The sequence below is a fragment of the Lutjanus erythropterus genome, chromosome 12 (assembly GCF_056507025.1).
Source record: "Lutjanus erythropterus isolate fLutEry1 chromosome 12, fLutEry1.hap2, whole genome shotgun sequence".
Classification (NCBI taxonomy): Eukaryota; Metazoa; Chordata; class Actinopteri; order Lutjaniformes; family Lutjanidae; genus Lutjanus; species Lutjanus erythropterus.
In genome coordinates this window covers 39,609,472-39,633,058 of record NC_139328.1, presented here as the reverse complement: position 1 = coordinate 39,633,058, position 23,587 = coordinate 39,609,472, and the positions used below count along the sequence as shown (strand labels likewise).

General features: G+C 38.4%; 1 protein-coding gene across 1 annotated transcript in view; it reads left to right on the top strand.

The window, feature by feature from the left end:
- The first annotated feature begins 884 nt into the window (after window positions 1–884).
- The window catches only part of LOC146318490 (sickle tail protein-like), a 93,035-nt gene continuing 70,332 nt past the window's right edge, over window positions 885–23,587 (top strand). The window contains exons 1-4 of the mRNA XM_084733228.1: window positions 885–1,239; window positions 6,376–6,574; window positions 8,330–8,528; window positions 13,095–13,188. Coding sequence (XP_084589354.1) covers window positions 6,463–6,574; window positions 8,330–8,528; window positions 13,095–13,188 — 405 coding nt within the window. The 5' untranslated portion in view covers window positions 885–1,239; window positions 6,376–6,462. The remainder of the gene's footprint in view (window positions 1,240–6,375; window positions 6,575–8,329; window positions 8,529–13,094; window positions 13,189–23,587) is intronic.

Here is a 23,587-nt window from a genome sequence, read left to right as displayed (position 1 = left end):
GTTTATTTTGTTAGTCCACAAAAGACTGTTGGAGTTTCACAGGAAAACAACGTTGCAGAATCTCTCAAACAATTGAAGTGAATGGTAACCAGTTTTCAAATGTAAAAAACAACTGGAACAAAAACAACAAAAAAAGAAAACAAAATGCCTCTGTGCTGCTTGTCTGGCATAACTTTAGTCTCCTGAAGTCTTGACATGCCATTTGCACACCATCACAGCATGCATACACAGACAGTGTGCATGTGCACGTGAACATGGCTACAAACAGGATCTACAGTCAAGATTTGGGTTAAAAACATGGTGTAAATAACAATATTTAGTTAATTTGGGGCTTTAGGAGAGTTGGATTATACCAGATGAGCAGTATGGAGGTATTTAATATTTTTATTCTTTTGTTTTTTGTGTTTGAAAACTGGGCATCATTCACTTGTTTAGGAGATTCTGTTTTCCTGTGAAACTCCGGAAATGTTTTGTGGTCTCAAAAACTAAACCTGACCTACAACTGGAATAAGGGTGAGTAGACAAGGACTGAATTTTCATTTTTGGGTGAACTGTTCCTTTAATTGTATACAGTGAGTAGGAATGTTTGATGAATAATTTATGTCACTTATTCCCAATTAATCATTATCTTGAAATGGAATTTGAATTGAATTATCAATAACATGGATGGAAGGGACAGCTTTTTGCATCTAAATTTTTTTTTTTGGGGAGCTGCAGTGGTGAGTAATTGGGTGTCTGTCAATGTGAAGACATGAGAAATAATACCTTTCAAACTATTATTTCAATGAAGCTGTGACATAGGCTACTATTTTGTTGACTTATGTTAATGTAGTGTCTGTGTGTGTAGTGAGGGGCGGGGGTTCTCACTACAGTGAGAAAAGCGAAGCTGACTTCAGATACTCTGGCTCACTATAGTAGGCGACGTGTGTGATGTCATTAAGTTGACAAGTTGGACTGTTCTGCTAGTCAGACTGGTAAAGCCAGCATTATTTGCTGAGGTGGAGTTTGTTGTAATAGTAGGCTACACCAGCGACAGACAGAGAGACGCAGTCACAGCGAGGCGGAGGTTTTCAGTCCACCTGATCCTGATGAGATCATCCTGCAGACAGAACCAAAAAAAGTTTTATAGACGAAGAAAATAACCTGTAAATTATCTTGAAGCGCTGGGACTTGACCCCACACAACGTGAGCCAGCTGTCGTTAGCTCCAAGTTCGCACGCCGCAAGCCTCTCCCTCCAGGTAAGCTTGTTTCATTTTGAACTGAACGTGAACGAAACATCTCCAACGACCGAGCTCTGTTGTGCTGCTGAAAGAAAGTTACTGACAGCGACATGAACCAGCAGCGTGTAGATTATTAGTTAATTATTAGTAACACTGTGTCCATCTAGCTAAACTCGAGTCCATAGCCGAACTGGCGAGCTTACTTACTATATCAACATAGTACTATACGGTTTGCTCAGCTGCAGCATATACAGCTGTGCTTTATGGAGGGGCCTGTGGCGCCAAACTCCCTTTAACATCTGACAATTTTCTCTTTCGTCACGTAATAACAATTAATCCACATCGGCCGAAGTGAACCAAGAAACACTGAATGAAGCACTACACCACACACTTCCGTTCGGCGTTACCACACACAAGTTATTTTAAAGGTGCACTTGCAAATTTAGGTTTGCTACCTGTCCTGCATTTTACAAGTTAGTTCTGCACTGACACAGAAAGTGCAGTCCCTTGCTACTGAATCAGTATAGGATGCGAGTTGTCATTTTGATGCTACTCTAATGCATAACACTACGTTTTCACTTACATGGAATGACACGAGACCAACAAGTTTCATGAGAAATAGTGAAGCAACGTCACATCAGAATTACAGGTAACGTCAATGTTGCCCTGGTTATGGAGACTGAAACGTCTTTCATTTCCATTTTCACTTCTTCTTTTGTATTTTTTATTTTACAGTTACTTACAGTTATTGTTATTTATGTTCATTGTTTTTGTAGGTGAGCAAACTGAAATATTTAAGTCCATATTCAAGGCAAGACAAAAGTGATGGTTAAATCCCAGATTCTCTTTCAAGAGTTCAAACTTAGTGTAAATACCTATCCTCTGTTGTCCATTTTTAAAGCCATTTATTTGTGACTGTCATCTTATATGTTATAACATTATGTTTCCTGGTGTTTTAGGTAGTCCCTCTAGGAAGTTGTAACAATTCACACAAATTCAACCAATTGCTGTGACTTTGGTGTGGCGTTTAGGTCAAACTGGCAAATTGCCGTTACTTCCTGTGAGTTCCCACAGCATAGCAGTCTCCTGCAGAAACATTGTACACGTACATCTCAGTGAACCGACGTATGTTTTGTTTTATTATTCACTGATGTTTTGTTTTGTATTTTTTATTTAATTACTGAAAAGAACACAAGCGTTCATTGTGATTTACATTTATCAATGCTCAGTGCACTTTTATTTTTAGTTTTATAGTTTGAGCTCCAAAAAAAATTAGCTTTTTGTGGAATTGTCCCTAAGTGCCTTTCTTTATTTACAAATAAAGCACATTTTGTTAGAAATTTTTGTACTCACGAGCCTTTTTGGTAATGTTATTTAGAACACTCAGAACAGAGTGTGGTTGTATTCTCCCTGGAATTATTGAATTATTAAGTGCAACTTTCCTTTGCAGTTTCCACTTGCTCACACAGTTTGGCATTTTAGGCTGCCACAATCCCAAAAACATCCAACAAAATCCTGGAGGGACTGTTTTAGGTTTTTGCTGTGGTATCGTTGCAGTATTGGTATCAAGATATTTAAGGCAGGTAACGTATTAAAGTCATAATTTTGGTGACAACACTTCAGGGTAGGCTTGGACTGCATCTGTTTTTTTCATAGCTTCATATCCTCTGGACAGTTTACAGGGGTATACAGTATTATGGCGGTATTTGTGTAAAACGTGTAAAACACCTCAACTCGACTATACTGCACTGTACTGTAGTAGTCCCAAAACGCACTCCCTTAGCTGATCGACATAGCCACGATGTTCCCAAAGCTGTGTAACAACACATGCAGTATCTTTGCTTTGGTCTTAGAAGTATTATTTCCTGATAAACCTAACTTAACTCTACATTACACTGGTGCTGTACATTTTTTGCCAGACTGAAAACTTCACTGCTCACTAGAGCTGCACAATATATCGTTTGAGCATCGTCATCGCAATGTACGTGTGCGCAATAGTCACATCGCAGCTCTTGCAACGTAGGAGGCAAATGAAATCATCTAATTTCAAGGGTACCTGACACACACTGCGTGCAGCGATCCACCAATGACAATCGTTCTTAATCAGTTTGCCAAAGCAGACCACGCCCCTGTATATGCAGTGAGTCGCAAGATCAGTGCAGGTTAATTGTCCACAAGATGGCAGCAGTAACATAAAGTGCTATTCAAGTCATCTGGTGAAAATTCCTGTATTTTTTCATATCGCAATATATATCGCAGGGTTAAAAAAAAATCGCAATGTCAGTTTTTTCCTATATCATGCAGCCCTACTGCTCATGTTTTCCACTCAGCTCATATTTGCCATCACTCTGCCAGTAATTAATCTGCCACTTGTCCCCTCCATTTATTAAAGTTACATGCCTGGTACGATACAATATTCTGATCAGTCATTAGTGTACAGTGTTTACAGGCTTACCTTTATGATCAGGAGTAAATCCAAAATACTCCCCAAAAGAGTTTTTTTTTCTCTTCTTTTGTTACTAGTTAGTTCTGTTCCTTGTTACTTTTTATCCCTTAGACGCCATGTTAGTCTGCTGAGCTGCAGTGCAGCACAGACTGACCCCATACAGCATCTCCCTATTAGTTTAATGGAAAGTGGAGCATCTGTATTATGACAGTATGAAAATCATATCATACTGAGATTTCTCAATACCCTGGTAATACATTAATATTACTATTAAAATTAACATTATTATCAACAGCATTTGTCCAAGGACCAGAATTTTTCAAAGCAGACACTGTAGGGGCCAGATTTTCAAACTATTGTCCAAAAATGTTTTTATGAGCCTGTATTAGTGTGAACAGACACCTAAAAACATGATTGGTAATATGAATCAACTTTAGCAGGTTTTGATGCTATCAGGCAGTTGCATAGTTATTGTTTATGTCTCACCTATAGTCACTGGTGGTAAATGCAGATGTGGTTTACATGTCACAAAATTCAGACACCATGCAATAATTTTTTCATTATCCTGAGCAGCTGTGATCTGATGTTATGAATCTGCGAACAGCAGATTAGTGAAAGGAATTGGTTTCCTGGCTGTGAGAAGTTGTTTGTGTCATGTGTGAAGCAAGTTCGCACCTGTAGCTCTTCGTCACTGGCTACTGCTTCTTGTATGCAATATTTCAATGTCTGGCCTCATTATAGTCCGTAACTTCCTGTCTGAAAACTGCTTATCTCAGTTTAGGATGATATTTAAGATTTTTAGTATTACAGAAACCTGTTTCCCACCTGCATTTAGGAGAACATTCTGTCTTATCTTAGGATAGGATTGTAGCTAATACAAAATTGTCCCAACTGAAGAATTTCCTAAATTCCTAAATTTAGGGTGGCATCAACTGTGGAAAACAAGAAAAAATGGTGATGATAGGTTTGTATGGAAATGACAGATGATGGGGATGGGGGGATGGGAAGATGGGGAGCAACATGAGCACAAAATATTCATGACTGACCGTCAACTAGCACTGTATGATGATGCTTTAAATGAATGGGTAATAGGCTTGGGCGGTATCCATTTTTTTATACCTTCATACCCTCCTGACATTTTACGAGGGTATACAGTATTATGATGGTATTTGTAAATTGGTTCAACTACACTGTACGCCACTGTACTTAATATTATCATCAAGACGCCATGTTTCTTCTTATGAAAGCTATGTTTGTCTTCTCAGCTGCGATGCCACACAGAGACTAACCCCTGGTGACATAAATTCCAGACTACAATACAGTATCAGTTTAATAGAAAGAAGCTTCTCTATTTTGAGTCTAATAGGTATATGTCAACTGCCAAGATGAGTGAATTTGAATTTGATGGACATGTTCTGTCTGTTCAAATCCTTCAACACCATCCAACGCTACCAGATGATCAACAAGCTCCACCATCTCAATGGTCCCCCCTCCTCTCATCCACTGGGTCCACAGTTCTGTCACTAATAGACCCCAGGCCATGAGAGTAGGCACCACTACACCACCACCTTCATAACCAACACCAGAGCCCCCCAGAGTTGTGTTCTGAGCCCCCTCCTGTACACCCTCTACACGAATGATTGCCTCAGTCCTTCCCGCATCACACAGTACTTCAAATATTCCAAAGACACAGCCATACTTGCACTCCTCAAGGACAGTAACTCCATCACAACCTATCAGCACTCCATCTCCCACTTCACTCAGTTGTGCACAGAAAACCACCTTCTTCTGAATGTCACCAAAACCAAGGAACTGCTCATTGACAACTGAAACATACCCTTCACCCCCCACAGCCACATCTCCATCAATGGTGAGCCAGTAGAGATGGTCAAGAACTTCAAATACCTTGATATCACCCTTGATAATAAACACAGTTTTGATAATCACAATACTGACACCCAAACATGCTCCCAACAGAAACTCTCCACCATCCGTAAACTCAAGGCACTCTCAGTCGCACCCCACCTTCTGCTCCTCCTGTACAGGAGTATCGTAGAACCCATCCTTTTCTACTGTTCCACATGCTACTTCTCTATGCTCACCGTCACCAATAGAAACAGAATCAAAATCACACAAGTGATTAGGTGTGGTGTTATCTGGATGCTAGATAACATTATTGTCTTCTGCTGCTGCTCAATTCCAGTGTACTCTTCTTCTTGGAGTGATAATTTCTTTCTTCAGATGTTCCCTCACAGCATCCCTTACTGCCTCACAGTGAAACAGCAATGGATGAGATATCTCATCATTGGTGGGGAGGTGTTGTGTCTTAAATGATTAGATATCTCAGCAGTGGTGGGGAGAGAGTTAATATGAAGCTGCAGGAGAATGAAATGGTTAGTTTGCATTTGCAGTAACTTAACACAGCATTTATTAGTGGTCGCTGACCTAGACCTTTACTTGACACCCATGTGTGTTGGGGATTGTTAGTGGTGTGTAAAGACAAAAAATGAGGATGTTATTCCATTCCAATTGTTCCTGTGATGACCTCTGAAAATGTCCTCTTGTAAGCATTATCCCATTGAAAAGACTGGAAGTTTGGAACTGTAATCATCACGCAAGCCCACTGTCCTGATGTAGATTCTGCGCCACTATACCCCCTACAGGAACAGAATTCCATCAGATCTTTTCTTCTATTTCATTCCATTTAGGCGGGGAGCCCCCGGCCGTCTGAAAGCCCCCCTTATACTGGTGTACTAGGCTTGGCGGAGCAGCAGGACCTTCTGGCTTCAGAGGCCATGTCTGATAGAGAGGTTCTTCCCCCTATAGCCCCTTTTACAAGGGGCTGTAAAGCCAGAGCAAGTCTACCAGTGGGGCGGTCGAGTGGTCAGACAAGAGAGAGGCCACTTGGTAAGTAGGAGCACGAACAGACATGCACAAGGCCCAGACCCATACAATCAAGAACTACTACAGCAGACAAATCTGAGTAGAAGGCAGAGGGAAACAAGCTGCTTTGCTTTTAACTTCGGTTATATCTTAAAATAAATATGTGCAATAACACTGCAATGTATGAAAGGACTATACCTACTTGCTATTTTTGACAACACATATGGCATGGATATCCTCTAGAGCATTGGTTCCCAATGTGGGGTCTGGGCCCCCCTTAGCGGGGGTGCCAAAAATCACAGTGGGTCTCCAAGACTTCTTCTGCTCTGAGGTCCTCAAATATGATTTGGACATGTCAACTAAAATCAGAATTTTATAGTTTGTGCATCTTTTTCAAAGCCAAATTCAAGCACTCTTCAAGGATTTTCTAGGTGTATTTTCATGCTTTTCTGACACCTTAAAGCTGTGGTATATGACATGTTTATACACCAAGTGATGATTTCACCTCTTCATTGCATTAAATCAGATTTTATTGTGCTGTTATAAACCAGAATTCTGTTTTGTGATGAAATTCTACAGGTGACAGATTAAAGGAAAACACAACAAAGTTTCATGTTTCAAAATGTGCCACCTGTCTGTTAGTAGACTTGACTTCCTTTTAGGGTTGCAAATTTTGTACACGTTTGAAACAATGATAATTATTGTGAGATACTGAAAGAAGAGATGACACCAGTGTGCCCGAAAACAATGTTTAATATGAGCTCGGGTTCTTCCAACACTCACCACTCAACAACACCAACAGCTTATATAGAGCTGTCTGGCTAGAGACATCCAGTGTAACATAATTGAAATTGATTGGTTTGGAGACAGCGATATCTGGCTTATATGTCGTAAAAGGCTGTCTGACAGCAAAGTAAAGTGGTGAAAATATTAGTAGAGCATACACTTAAACAGATTTTTTTCTTTCAGTGGACCTTATTTTAAGTGGCCAAAATGCATTTTGCTGCTGATCCTGTCCATAAAAGTTCATTGCTTAGCTTCTGTGCTGGTGCCCCTCTCTGCTTCTCCAAATTATAGTAATACACTAACTAGTGTTGTCAGGATACTGGAATTTCTGATTTCAATACAATACCTTGAAAAATATCAATGTTCAGTACCATTTTCAATGCCACAGGGAAAAACTGACACAACACTGAGGGCATAAAAAAAAATCTTTGATTTTTAAAAAAAGATAAATATAATAAGGGTGTAAAATGACAACAGATACAGCAAATGAGATAGGTGACGAGAAGCAGACAGCACAGCAAGTAAGTGGAGGGACTATGTGGGCACTGCAGCGGTGTGTGTCAACTCACTGTCGATGAGAAGAGAGAGTGAGAAAGTCAGCTGGTACCATGGTATTGATACTACGAAAAAACAATACTGAAAGCATTTCCAATATTCAGTTTTAATATTTATCACCAATTTATACTTTTAACACTGACTCTCAATAAGTACTTCATACAACCCCACATCAAATACTCTAAACTAGCCCTTTAACAGACTTCTCCTCAAAACTCTTAAGGGTGTGTGGACATAATTGTCATTTTCCTTATTTACTTACCACATTGTTTACTAACTAAAGACCCTGTAACAAGGAACCCTCTATGAAGGTTACAATGGTTAAGTTTTCATTTACACTGCAGAGACGTGTTGTCTCAACTCTGTGGGTTATTGTGGTGTATGAAGTTGTTACTTAACAAATGATAACATTATCCCTGCCTGTGTGTGCTGTGTCAGGTGTGCTGTATCTGCAGTATGGGGACGAGACAAAACAGGTCAGGATGCCTGCTGAGATCAGCAGTCAGGACACTCTGCAGGCTCTGTTTGTCACTGCCTTCCCCCATCAGCTCACCATGAAGATGCTACAGTCTCCCAGTATGGCTATCTACATCAAAGACACTAGCCGCAATGTCTACTACGACCTGGAGGACATCAGGTGAGGGCCTGGCCCTGAGAGCTCAATGCATTTCAACTTAAGAGAACTTAAGACATTAAGAAAACATCTTCACCACTTTAGGAAAAAACTGCTGCATAGAGATAAATAAATAAATTTCTTCCCTTAGAAGATGTCATCCTTCTTTAAAAAGGTCCCATTTCTGATTAAAAAAAAAAACTGCTCTTGTTCAGCCACTGTGAAGCCATCACTTGACTGCACTGAGCTTAACAGTTTTAATCTGGTCTTAGGTAAAAGCACAGAAAGTGCTCCTCTTGAGGTCATGACTGACTTAGTTTTATCAGCTTGTTGTCAGAATTGATTATAAAATCTTACTGATTACTTTTAGGCCCTGAGGGCCCCCTCCCCAAATTATGTCTGACCTTTTTGTGCCTTATGTTCCCCTGTTGCTCCCTGAGATCCTCAGATACTTCTCTTCTTGTTGTTCTAAGCTCTAGACTGGAGCAAAAAGGTGACAGAGCCTTTGCTGTCAGGGCTGCTAGGTTTTGAAATGGCTTCTTTTTTTTTTTTCAAAAAATCCACTTTTTAAAAATTGCTTTTAACAGATCAGATTATTATATAATGGTGTTTGATTTAGTTTTGCTTTATAAAATGATCAGAAATTGTATTAATTATAAACAACAACAATCAAATATTACCTGCAAAGAGAAACATAAGTATAGCAAAAAAACAAAAACAAACACAAGCCAAACAAGAATCAGATTTAAGAATTTTAAGGAGGGTGCTGTATTTGCTGAACACCGGCAGACAAAAGAGAGGTTTGAGCACTATTTTCCACATGTGGCCAATTAAACAGTAAATGTTTAATAAATAAATAAGTTTAAGTCTAAATAAGTCTTCAGCAATAAAGTGCAATAAAGTATTGACTCCATTTCATGTCTTTGTTTTGACACAGACAAATGTTGTGAGGAAAGGATGAAATGATTATCAATTTTATGATAAAATTCCAGATGGTTAGTATCAGTGTTTTAATTTTTAATTATCATTAAAACCATGTTTGATCTCTGTGTTTTAAAAACAAAAACAATATCCAGCATCAAGCGAAGTAGGCAACAGTCTTCCATACGCAGGCGCAGCAGCAATGCTGGTTTGCCAGAGTCAGTGAAAACATCACAAATGACATGATGTCATTTCAAATTGTCGAGAGCTTATCAATAAATAACTTGTTGAAGAGATTTCATTGTGCATATCAGGAGGCTACTTCTTGGACATTTTCAGCACATTTTAACAATAACATGATAATACTGATAGCCAGGGGTGGAAGTAACCAATCACAAATACTCCGATTCCTGTAATTAAGTAGTTTTTTGTGGTACTTGTACTTTTATGAGTAAATTTTCAAGTCTTACTTTTTTGAATATCTAAGTATGGATTACAAGCTGTAATCTACTTAGTTACTTTTAAAATCATAATTAAATACTGAGAACAATTCAAATAATGTCCACATCTTTCATCTGCAATTTTGTAGCCAGTAAGGATCTGATCGTAAGCGGGCCAGTGATTATCTGGCAGAGCCATTTGCTGGAGAAAAAAAAAATGAAAATAAGGAAAAAAAACATGTTTAGTATATTAAAATAAATTATTATTGATTTATCGATCGTTAGCATTTTTGACAATTGGTTAAAGAAAATGCACAAAATTTGCAGCCCTTTTTGGGAGAAGTAACTGTGACATCAACGGTTAAAAGTAACTAATACTCTGAGTAGTTTTTCCGTCACACACTGGAAAAGTCCATTGATGTAAAAACCTGATCATTCAGTATATTCAGGTAGTGAGCTGACATAATTTTTTGGACACATAACGTTTCTGAACCTTGACCTGAGCAACTGAAGCAACCACAGATCATAACACTGCCCCCACAGGCTTGTAGAGTAGGTACAAGGCATGATGGGAGCGTCACTGCATCCACCTCTCTTCTTACCCTGATGCCCCCATCACTCTGGAACAGGGTAAATCTGGACTCAGATCACAGGACCTTTTTCCATTGATCCACAGTCCAATCTTTATGCTCCAAAGCAAACTGAAACCTTTTTTTCTGATTATCCTCACTGATAAGTGGTTTTCTTAAGGCTGCACAGCTGTTTAGTCCCAATCCCTCAAGATCTCTTCACATTGTGTGTGGAAATGTTCTTACTTTCACTATTAAACATAGCTGTGAGTTCTACTGTTGATTATTTATGATTTGATTTCACTGTTCAATATTAAAGTGATCTCAGATGATGATTTTTTCTGAAGATGATGGTTCACCACTATCCTTCCAGGTTTTAATAATGTGTTAGACAGTTCTTAACCCAGTTTTAGTACTTTCGTCAATCCCTTAGTTGTTTTCTTCGCTTGATGCAGGCCAATAATTTGAGCCTTCTGAAACAGAGTAACATCTTGTCTTCTGACTCTCTGCATCAGTTAGGGTTCAATAATTTGTTCCCAGCTGAAGCACATTAATAATTGCAGTAATTATCCAGTGGAAGGTTCTTACCTATTTGCTTAGTTAAATCCAAAGGGTGGCTTTTTTGGCCAGGCAGTGTATTTTAGCAATGTAACAGCATTTGTACTTGAATACAGATTTTCCGTATTCTTTCCACCACGTCTGATAACCATGATTATTTTGCCCCTGATTGTGACATAACCAAAATTAGTCAACTGATTGACTGACTAACTGGGAACTACACAGCTGACTGGTTGGGAACAAGCAGGCATCAGTCAGAGGCAGCAGTCAAAAAAACGTGTAAAATAGCATAAAATAAGACAGTGAGGTGCATCTCACCTCAAAAAAATCCACCAAGCAATCTAACTAATAAACTTTACCCACCACAACAGGTGTGGGTAAAGCTGTCGATTATTAGTAAAATCAAATATTCTACTGATTATTCCATCGACTGAATGATTGAAAAATAAAAAAAAATAAAAAAGTCAGTTCGGAGGTTCTCCCACAGCATCAGAACAGCTGTCATTACATGCAACTGTTACACATGGCTATGGTTATTTATAGCACCCATACCAACAATTCATCACATATTTCTGTAAATCATCACTGTGGAGATATCTCAATCAACATTATTAGAGAAAGATGTTCAATGATTAATATATAGAGGTCATACTGGAACAGACTTTCCAAACTTCTTCACAATTTAAGCAAAGAAAGAGTCATCACTCATAAATAAGTTTATAAATACACATTTTAGTGGCTTATTACACAACACTGAGACTGCAGACATCCTAAACAATGTTCAATCACTCTGCATTTCCTCTTTTAATATTATACAATCTAATTGACAGCCCTAGTAGCAACAAATTATTGTCATAGTCAAAGTTAACGCATTAATAACGCATTAATGCAAATTCCTTTTAATGCATTTAAAACATGAATATTGTGCATCATTTCATTATGTAGACAGCTGAATAAAGGTGAGGATTTTTGCCTTCGGAGGACAATATTTTATTAAACTATTAAATTAAACTATTGGAACTATTATTAACAATAATGATACTAAATAAATAAATAAATAAATGCATATAAATAGCGACCTTTTCCTTAATTAATTCTGATTCTGTGGTGTGGTGGAATTTTAAATCTGAAGCCTGCAGTTCCATAGAAGCTTCAGTTGACTTTTTTTTTATGTTAAATGTTAAATTGAGCAGGTCAATATACTGACCTGTACCTGATGGACTTAGGTTTGTCATGTTGGCTTTGAGGGTTTCTGGATAATATTTGTTACTGTTTTTGCTTAATGTATGTAATTTAATAAAGTTACTTTTGAATTACATTTTAAATACTTGAAAACTATCCCTTTAAGCAACATTTTGAACAAAAAAAGTGTAATTAATTTGGGATTAATCGCAATTAACTACAGACAGCCATGTGATTAAACATTTTAATCGACTGACAGCACTAGTTGCTACATATAGATCTTTCAGTAAAATTCATATATTGAATCATCACGTGCTGACACTGAATGCTTTCAGCTGTTTGCTCATCTGGCTTTGCAAAAAAGGTAAATGTACTTTCTGGGGTTTCTGGGGTAAATAACTTCTGTGCAGGTAGATTTTTCTGTCTAAAGTACAAGTGCCTCAAAAAGTTAATGGCAAGCCCTTCACATTTACTTTATTCATTTTCTAATGTGATGAAGATCTTGCGCAGATGTAAACATCACCGATATTAAACATAGAGCCAGTAAAATATTACCAAATGGATTTTTAAACATAAAAAAACAAGAATTGACAATGTAAAACCCTCAAGATTAGAATTTACAACAATAACATCTATCATTTTAAATCTGATTACAGTGAGCTTTTCTTACATTTTATTAGATGCTGCATAGCTATAAGATCTGAACAGATTTAACTACTAGTCTGCTCCTTTTATAAAGAACATATCATCCACCCACCCTCCTTCTGATCACTCACTGATTTCAACACAACTGAAGACAAACTGAATCTAAAGCTTGAATCATTATTTTACATATGTGAACAGTGATTCTGCATAGCACTTTAGGACTTCACACACACTGTACATCAAACTGTCACGGTGTGTGTTCCCTTTGCTCCTAGAAACATTACATCCCACTGCTGTCTCAAGGTTTATCACAAAGACCCAGCACATGTGTTCAACCGCCATGCCAGGCCTGCCAGCACAGAGGGAAGGGTGAGTCAGCCTAAACTCTGCTTCCATCTTCACCCTCCATATTTTTCATTGTCTCCTACAGTGTTAACACAGTGACCAGATAAACTGTGACTGATAAATTCCACTGTGACTTTAAGGAATGACATGTTTCAGGATGGTACTTTGTAACAGGAACTCCATATGCAACAGTTTGTTATCTGACTTCTTGCAGACTTCCCTGTATGTTTGTGTGCTGTAATTATATATCACATAAATGTTTAAACTATTTCAATAATGCTTTTACACTAGGGCTGCAGCTATCACTTTTAGTAATCAAGTAATCTATCCATTATTTTGGTGATTAATCTAATAAGAAATATTGTATGTTCTGCATTTTTTTCTATTTCATTACTCTTGCTTTATTTAAGAGCAATGGTAATATACACTACCAGTCAAAAGTTTTAGAACACCCCAATTCTTCCAGTTTTTTATTGAGAATTATGCAGTTTAGTGTCTCATTGTACTCTGAAATGAAAGCGTAGAACAAATTAACAATTGAAGTTTAAAAATAAATCATGGAATCAATTTATAAACCAAAATGTATTTTAAACTTTTGACTTATCAAAGTAGCCACTTTTGGCAGATATAACAGCTGAACACACTCTGGGCATTTTTTCTACAATGGAAATGAAATATTCTTCAGAAAGTTCTTCCCAGCTCTGTTGCAGAAGTTCCTATAAATGTGTGGCACTTGTAGGTTGCTTTGCTTTCACTCTTCTGTCCAGTTCATCCCAAACCAGCTCGATGGGGTTTAAGTCTGGAGAGTAAGGTAGTTCTGGTATAGCTTGGACTTAGGTTTTGGGTCATTATCTTGCTGTAGGATGAACCCCTGACCAACTAGGTTCATACCAGAGGTTACTGCATGGCGCTGCAGAATGCTGTGGTAGCTGTTTTGGTTCAGGGTGCCTCTCACTCTGTACAAGTCACTGACCCTGGATCCAGCAAAACAGCCCCAGACCACCACACTTCCTCCTCCATGTTTGACAGCTGACGTCACACACTGAGGAACCATCCTTTCGCCTACTCGACGGTGTACAAAATTCCTGTGTGATGAACTGAAGATTTCAAATTTTGATTCATCAGTCCATAACACCTTCCAGTCTTGAGTAGTCCATTGGCAGTGTTTCATGGCCCAGGCAAGCCTCTTTTTCTTATTCTGACGTCTTCTTGCTGCAACTCGACCTGTCAAACCTGCAACTCAAAGTCTTCTCTTCACAGTTGAAATTAAGACTTGCTTACTATGACCAGTATTCAGCTGTGCTTGAAGCTGTTGTCCTGTGAGCCGCCTATCACACCGGCTGTTGACTCAGAAACTTGTCTTCTTATTCTGTTGTGGCTTTGGGTCTGCCAGACCTCTTCCTGTCAGAGGTTCCCTCAGTTTCTAAATGTGCCTTTTGATGGAAACTGTACTTATTGACACCTTGACTTTCTTCGCTTTTTCTCTGTAGGAAAGACCTACATTTTTGAGTGTTATGATGGTCTGTCTGTCTTCCATTGTTAATTGCCTTTTCTTGCCATTTTTATAGCAACACACTACTTTCTGCAGTACAATACTGTTCAAATAATGCTCATGAGGGTATGGTACCATAGTGTGTTCCAGCACTACTTTTATGCAGACAGAGGGGGTTGTAAGGAATCAAGAAAAGAAGAACTGGTAGCACCAACTTTCGAGGCTTGATCAACCTCCATTGCTGCAGAACACCTTTAAGGTGTTAACCCATTTCTTGTTCCCTGAAAAAGGCCTTTTTATATAATTCTGAAATGTACATTATTTTTCAGTTTTGGGTAGCCTTACTTTTTTTTAACCTCTGGCAGTTCACCACTTACCTTTGTACCATTTTAAGCTATTCATTGGACCTGAACTGCTTGAATTTCAATAAAAAACTGGAAAAATTGTGGTGTTATAAAACTTTTGACCGGTAGTGTATGAATGAGAAAATAAGACATTTAAGGTTTCTTAAATGAACAACTATGAATTGCTAAAGTAAAAGTACTAAGTAAAGTAACTTTATTTTTACTGTAGTACCTTGCTTAGTACTCTTTAATGAAGTACAAAAATAAAAATAAAGGTAGTAATGTCTGCAGAACCCACAAACAGAAGATGTAGGTCACTCTTTTAACTGAAACAGTCAACAGAATGCTTTGTTAACATGTTTAAATCCCGACATTTTCCTTCTGGAGCAGGACGCCCCCAGATCACTTACAGGGTATTGTGTTGCAGGTCTGTATTTTTATTTATATAAAAAAATGCCAATAAGAGTGCCATTAAAGTACAACAAAACCAATAAAAAATGTCATTTTTCAAAAAAGGAAACAATTACAGGCAAGATTTTTAAATTGTAATTTGGTATTTTTACATTGTGGTATTAATGTTTTTACTGAAGTAAAGGACCTGAGTGCTTTTTCCATCACTGCAGGTCAATGAACAGTGTTTCAGCAGACTCTCTGTGGCTCAGTGATACAGTGCTTTACTTCAGTCAGACAACTAACATTTAAGAATGTTTATTGCAGCAGCAGAACATAGGTAGAGTTTGGCATCAAAGCTCCGACCTCATCACTCCTTGCAGAGTGTATTTACATAGAGATATAGGGAGTGAAGGACACATATCTTGGACCCCCAGTGGGAGCCTGCAGGTCAGTGGGGTAGTGGTGAGGCTGAATGAGCAGGCAGTGACACTGTTGCAGGGCAGCAACTCTTTGACAGGCAGAGGGAGAGATGGGAAGTTTTAGCAGTTTAAATAGACAGCCAGATTGGAAGGGTGCATTTGGTATGTACTACAGCTGATGCTCGAGTTGACTATCTCAACTAGCTCGCAGGTGTTGCTACAGTTATGTCGGCTTGCCACATTACAGACATTGGCACCATGACACGATTTTCTGTTTTTGGAGCCACACACCTTTCTCGGTCGTGTCTAGAAGGGAACTGTTGATTTGCAGCTCTCGTGAGATTTGAGTCCGTTGATCCTGGTATAATTATCAAACTCGATAATCAAACTGGTTAGTGATCAATGTGCCCTCCCTCACCTGTTTGTGCTGCTCTGAGAAGGTCTGACAGAAACTGAACTGAATCGCAGGTGAATTTGTATGTGGAAAATGTTTTCTTTTTGGGCGACCTTATAAAACCTGATGACAGTCAAGAGATCAGACACAGACAGGATAAGAAAAACACACTGACCTCGCTGTGTGTGTACTGTATGTGTGCGTATGGAGGAGCATCATTGACACAGAGAGAAGTGCTGCAGCAGTGTGATAATAACTTGCATCAAAACTTGAACATCTGAGCTTATCAATACTATGGTCTTTAATAATTCAGTTGTTTAACGCCGAATTTCAGTAAATTCATAATTTAATGTATGATGAAATTGTAAGAGAGAAAGGAATTCCATGATCTCTGTAATTTAATAGTTTGAAATTCTGACATTAACAAGAATTAGGGGTCTTGAAATATCATTGCAGTGCTTAATAAAATCATAGTTACTCGTGGTTTTATTACAGTTATTGTATTCTTACCTAGAAGGTTAATATTAACCTTACTTAATGCTAATGCTGCTTCATAGCTGAGGGACTGACTGGGAACTACACAGCTGATTGATCGATCATTATCATTGTGTATTTTTGCAGAGAACTGCACTTATCACATTGAAAAAAAAGCATGACTCCAAATCTCTTCATGAAGCATGTTTGCAGCTGCATGTGACTGTGTCTGTATAGTTAAAGGCTATGCCAGGGATTCTCAAACTTATTATACTAGGCACCACCTCAGAAAATATTGAGGTCGGTCTTAAAGTAAGGCTGATAAACAGGCTGATATTGAAACATTTCAGTGATCTGATGTTGTATTCATTTTCATTACTATGTTTATAGCATTATTTGTTTTTAAATTAGTTTATTTCACTTTAAAAAAAATTATTTCTTACATTCTCTTATGTACCACTAGAGGGAGGGAGCATACAACCAGTTTGAGAACCTAGGGGCTATGTCATGATATATGGCATATACCTTGATAAACATATTTTCTCTAAAACACCACACTGTGAACTTCAGCACACTGTCTAACTTGCATTAAAACATTTATGTCTTAGGACCTGTTGGGTTTGTTTATAGGGACCTACATAATTCAATGTGTGCAGTCAGGGTTTTCCCTGGATTTTTTTTCCTTTTTTCTGAGACAAGGAGGCAAAGGCTGGATGTTTGGGGCATACACAGTATACAGTTTCAGCACATATGTGACAAAAAATATCTTCTTTCTTAGCAAATTGAGGGTAGACAAAGAAACTAGAGAGAAAAGGGGTATAGAACATGATATTGAAATAAAATAATGCATTTTCCCTGTTAATATAAGATAGAGGCACTAAAATGAAGTAAAAAAGAGGTGTATCCTATTTGCCCAATGTAGTAATACAATTCAGTATTGATTTGGAGTCACTGGGTCAAATGACATTGAAGCTGTTAAAAACTGTAGTTGTTTTCTGTTCAAAAGCTTGTGTAAAATAAATTAATTACTGGGGCTATCAAAGTTGCAACAAGATGCAATAATAACATGTTCACCCCGATTCCTTTTAACACTACTGTGAGGGAGCTGAGCGAATGCTGATCGAGCTGCAGCTCCACCTGAAACCAGGTGAAAGTAAAAATAAGACTGACCCACAGCAAAGAGAGGGAGAGAGTGTGTGAATATGGACAGATGTGTGGACTTGATATAAAAACTTTTTATGATCATGAATCATAATCCTAATCCCAAATCCGATTTGTGTACTTTTAAGTACTTAATTACTTCATGCCGATCAATCATAATAGCAAGGGAGGAGAGACAAGCTGCAGAGAGGAGGGAGGACAGCGTGCGTGTGAAGTGCTGACCATTATAAAAACTTTATTGATCATGAATCCTTATTATTGTACAGTTCTGTGGTTTAAACTCAGATTAAGCAGATTAAAATATCTGTCTCTGTAAAGACCAAACTGACAGACACAATACGCATTATTGTAAGTCATGATGAAGTGTCCAGATTCTGTCTCTCTTCTTCATCTCCTCTGTGTGTGTCAGTGTACAGTTTTCTGTCTGCTGTGTTCTAAAACATCCTCACTGATGTAAACTGTCAGAATGACACAGATGTAAATGATCCTGCTGCCTTAATACAAAAAAATGAATATTATGCACCGTTTCATCATTATATAGACTGAGCTAAATAAAGGTGAGGATTTTTATCCTCAGAGGACAATATTTTATTAAAGAAATGAACTATTATTAACAATAATAATACTAAATAAATAAACAGATACATATAAATAGTGACCTTTTCTTAAAACACCACTGGTTTCTGTGTTCAATTTTAAATCTAAAGTCTGCAGTGCACCATAGAACCTACAACTGACCAATAAGCTGATCTGTGCCTGATGCACTGATGGCTTTGTCATATTGTTAGTTCATAGTTGTTAGTGTTTTATTCCAAATGCAGTGCCTTTGAGAGTTTCTGGACAATACTTGCCATTGTTTTTGGTTAATTTGTTTTATTTAATAAAGTTACATTTAAATTACACTTTAAACAGTTTAAAAATATACCTTTAAGTTACATTTTGAACAAATAAAAAATGTGTGACTAATTTGCAATTAATTGCGATTAACTACAAATTACACTTTAGTAAGTCAGTGTGAAGCTATCGAAAATAAGTGGCTTTGCCTTATTCAAACAGTTGTTTATTGATGGTCCCTAAATGAAGTGACAGAAGTTTATGCAGCACTTGTTGCACCTGATGAGGTAGAGGCAGGACTAAAAGGAGGTGTCTTGTTCAGTAATAATTCATGATTTATTACTGTGGGATAATGGTCACAGTTTTTGAATGGACAAAAGAGACGGAGTACAGTATAAGCACAGCAGTTATAATAGCTTTTTATCTGTTAATCAGGGCAAATATTCACACTGGCATGGAGTTCGCTGACCTAGCTAACAACACTACTGTTACCAGCAGCTGTCTGGTCCCATTGTCTGCTAACAACAGCTACAGTTAGCGGTTAGCTAACGGTGAATAAATTTCTAAAGTGCTTTTTCTCAAGTCATGAAGTTGTGTTTTCGTACAGGGATCAGTGAGGCTCGGCAGCAAAGTGATATGTTTTTTTCCTAGGATGGCAAAGACATGACCTGCCGTACTCTGCATACCCTGATATTCTTACCCACCCTAACCAATCTCTCTCGTCATGCCTGCTCAACCCAGCTGCCTAGACCTGCTGTTAGATAGTGTGCAGGAGTTGCAGTTTGCAACTTTTTGGCTCACTTAAACTACCTGCTAGTATTTATAGTTATTGGTTCTCTGTTTCTGTGGTGTTGATTCCCAGGAAATTGTTTGTTTCATCCTGACATGAATTCTTGCTGTTGTTTAAATTTGACTTATGATGGTGGTGTTGTCTGCAAACTCCATCCATGGCAGGGATTGCTATCTATCCTGGGTTTCACTACTTTCGTAAATGTTTTCCTCTCACATGCATAAAATGATTTACAAAAAGCTTAGTGCATGTGGAATGTACAAGTTAAAGTATACAGTTAACATTTTTTCACTTCTCTTCATCTATTTCACCTTCTCCCATTTTTTCTTGGATTATCCCTTCATTCATTTTCAAGTGAGACGTTTTCCATCAACAAGCCACAGAGGAATGTGTTTGTGCAGACAGAATATGCCTAAGGCCACTTTCATGGTTTTAAATATTTAACTGGTAGCTCAGGTTGTAGTGAGTGTTGGCTGTCAATCCTAGTGGTGGGTGGATCAGTCCCCAGAGCCTTCTGTCAACATGTCAAAGTTTTTTGAGCATGACAACCAGAATGCACCTGATGTTGATGTATGTGAAAATAATGTAAGTGGCTTTGGAAAAAAGAAAGTGCCCCAGCTTGTTGTCCTTTTTACATTTCTTTTTCTATACACTAGGGCTGAATGATTTTGAAAAACTCTGCAATTATTTTGACTGATATTGCAATTGTGATGTGACTTGCAATATTAGACAGAATGATCATTTTTACTCATAGGAAAAAAATTACCATCCTCTTGACTTGAGAGGAATCTCAAGCCGTCAAAGAAGTTTTCATTAAATTTTCGCATTCACTGAAAAAAAAACAACTATTAAATCATGATGATTTAATATTAGTGGTTGAATGGATCATCGCTGATCTGTGATCAATATGGATCCCTCTCCATGGCTTGGCACGCACGTGGTCCACAGATTGTTTGATGAAAAAAAAAGTTGTGCTAGTTGTACTAGTCAAGTGCAGCAGTAGTCATGGCTAGTAGAGAAGCAGAGGAACTTGAAAAACCTCCTGCATTATTTAAGTCGCATGTATTTTGGCCTCCCTGTAAAATACAATGATGATGGAAGAAGGGTGGTGTAGGCATCGTGGCACCTTTTTAAAGACATTCTTATGGTACCCCAATCTAGAAGTTTGAAGAAATTCTAATTGACCATTTGTATTGAGTTTAAAGAAATTCCATTATGGCCTTCCTAAGATATTGCATTCACAAGAACAGGATTACCTGAAAACTCTCTTCCGCCTGCCGCAAAGTGGTGCACAGCACAACTGTCATTTCTATATTATTACCAATGCAGTTTTGTTTGTTCTGTTTTGTTCTGTGCACCCTTTGGTGTGTTGATTTTAATATGAGCTGTAGTCAGGAGCATTTTTGGTACATGGTTATCTAGACAAAACGATTGTGCCATTGACCACAGAAACCCTGTCTAAAGTCAATGGTGCAGTATTTTCCTAGCAGCAGAGTAACAGCTGTCACTCTGTAGACCATTACATTAGGGAAATAAAATGACAAATATTGTCCCAAAAATCAGCCAAAAAAAAAAAAACCCAACCAGCAATGGATTCAGCCCATTGTTGGTAGGTGATAGATTCATCCAATTGCACAACCCTACTGGCCAGTCAGTGTCAAATGTCCAAATCTGTGCCCGTCATAGTCACATACATGCTCTGTATGATGATCACGTCATGCACACAGCAGACACACTGACCATAACATCACAGCTACAACAGAGCTGATCACAGCAGCAAACACCCAGATACATGAAGTCGGTGTTAGCAACAAATTCCAAGAACAGTATAAAGAGAGGACAGACAGTCTACAAGGAGACAAGGCAGCTGAGGGGCTGACAGTGTCACTGAACTCTAACCCTTGAGCCTAATGTTAGCCAGCAGCACACTGCTGTTCACAGACAGTTCAAATCTCATCTCCTAGGACTTCTGGTGGCGCCATGTTGGATAACACAGCATAAAAAGTTAGCTCTCAAAGAAACCAATTAAAACTAGCTCTTTTAAACATCATTAACAACGGAAAGCAGGCCAAAGTCAAGGAAACTTGACAACGAAAGTCAACAACAACAAAAAAAGATAGAGACTAGGTTTAACAAGAAAGCGCGAATATTGAAGATACGAACTCGGCGAGGGGAGACATGCCGGAGAAGGGACCTGTCGGCGGGGAACAGGACTCGGTAATACTGGCGGAGCTACGCAAGTTAAGACAAGAACACACAGAAGCGGCAAATGACAACAAGAAAGCTCTGGTGAGACTAGAAAATAATATAAAGGAGCTTGTGGAGAGAACTGTCTCGCTGGAGCAGCGAACTGTGGACATGGAAGAAAGGTTGGGGGAGACTGAAGACAGGGCAGTGCAGCTGGAAAGATCAGTCGCCTTTCTTCTTCACTGAGAGGCCATGTTAACTGCAAAATGTGACGACTTGGAATCAAGGTCGAGACGTAACAACATAAGGATACAAGGGATCCTGGAGGGATCTGAGAAAGACGACACTATAGGATTTGTGACTGACTTCATCCGCTCATCACTAAAAATCCCCGCGGCCGTGGACATCCGCATAGAAAGAGCGCGCCGCTCGCTAATTGCCAAACCAAAAGAGAGCGCGGCCCCCCCGCAAGCCATCATCGCCCGCTTCATTGACCACCAGGTGAAAGACCGCATCATAAAGCAAGCATGGAAACAAAAAATAACAGATGGGACGGACCATCTACTTCAACCAAGACTACACTACTGAGATACAGAAGAAGAGGAAACAAGTGCGGGATGTAATAAAAAAATTGAAGGAGAAAAACATAAAGGCACAGTCTCCATATCCTGCACAACTGAAGGTGTTTCTGGAAACAGGGACTAAGACATTCACCACACTGATGGAGGCTGTATCCATGCTGAAGAACATGGGGATTCATGTGGAGGAGGACGAGTGGGAGAAACTACAGAGAATGAGGATGCGGGGCAGCTGGACCGCTGCAGCAGGACAGAAGGGGAAGAGGAGACAGCCACGCATCACAGAGGCAGACCTACAAGGCCTCATTCAGTGAACTCTGAGGTTCACAGTGGTAAGGAATAGACAATAGTCTGGATCTAAAAGTGAAAACAATCCTGAAGTATATATAATACAGACAATTTGAATATCTGGCTAATAGAATGCTTAAAGACTATAAAAAGAGCTAGTTATGGGATTTAAGTACTGCCTATACATATTAATGTCAAAATTGGTTGAATGAGTGAAACTGGAGCTCAATTTGAGTAAGTAGCAACTTAATTACATCTGAGAAGTTGCAGGTGCACATTGTGCTATTTCCCCAGAGACTTCACCACATCTCTATGATGATGGGACTTTTGGGAGTTTATTGTTGTTGTATATTAGTTCAAAGGGAGATGTGTATTATTTGTTTGTTTTTTTGCTGTGTACTATTTTGCACAGTTGTTTTCATTTATAGGAGCAACAGAACTGATGGCCTACAACTTAAAGTATCATGAATAGGTTGAACCTTGTTTCTTATAATGTGCATGGTTTAAACCATCCCATTAAGAGGAAGAAAATATTGAGTCAGTTGAAGAAACTACAATGTGAAATTGCACTAATACAAGAAACTCACCTGAGTGAGAATGAACATAAAAAACTGAGAAGGGAATGGGTAAACCAAGTTTTCCATGCTTCATATGGCAAGAAAAGGGGGGTGGCCATACTAATTAATAAATCTCTACCTTCTGCAGAGAAAGTGATTAAAGATGATATGGGAAGATATATCATGGTGGTTGGCACAATAGGAGAAATGACTATTTCAATATTGAACATCTATGCACCAAATGAGGAAAATGAAACATTCTTCAAAAACATAGCTAATATAATTTCCAGTAATGGTCAAGGGATGATAAATATGGCGGGGGATTTTAATACTATACAGGATGGTAAATTAGACAGGTTGCCATCAGAGAAGGGACCAAATACAAAAAAGTCCAGAGCACTAAATAATGTTATAAAAGAATTAGGCCTTATTGATCCATGGAGACATAATAAACCTAAAGGAAAGGACTTTACCTTCTTTTCTAACTCACATGGTAGTTACTCGAGAATAGA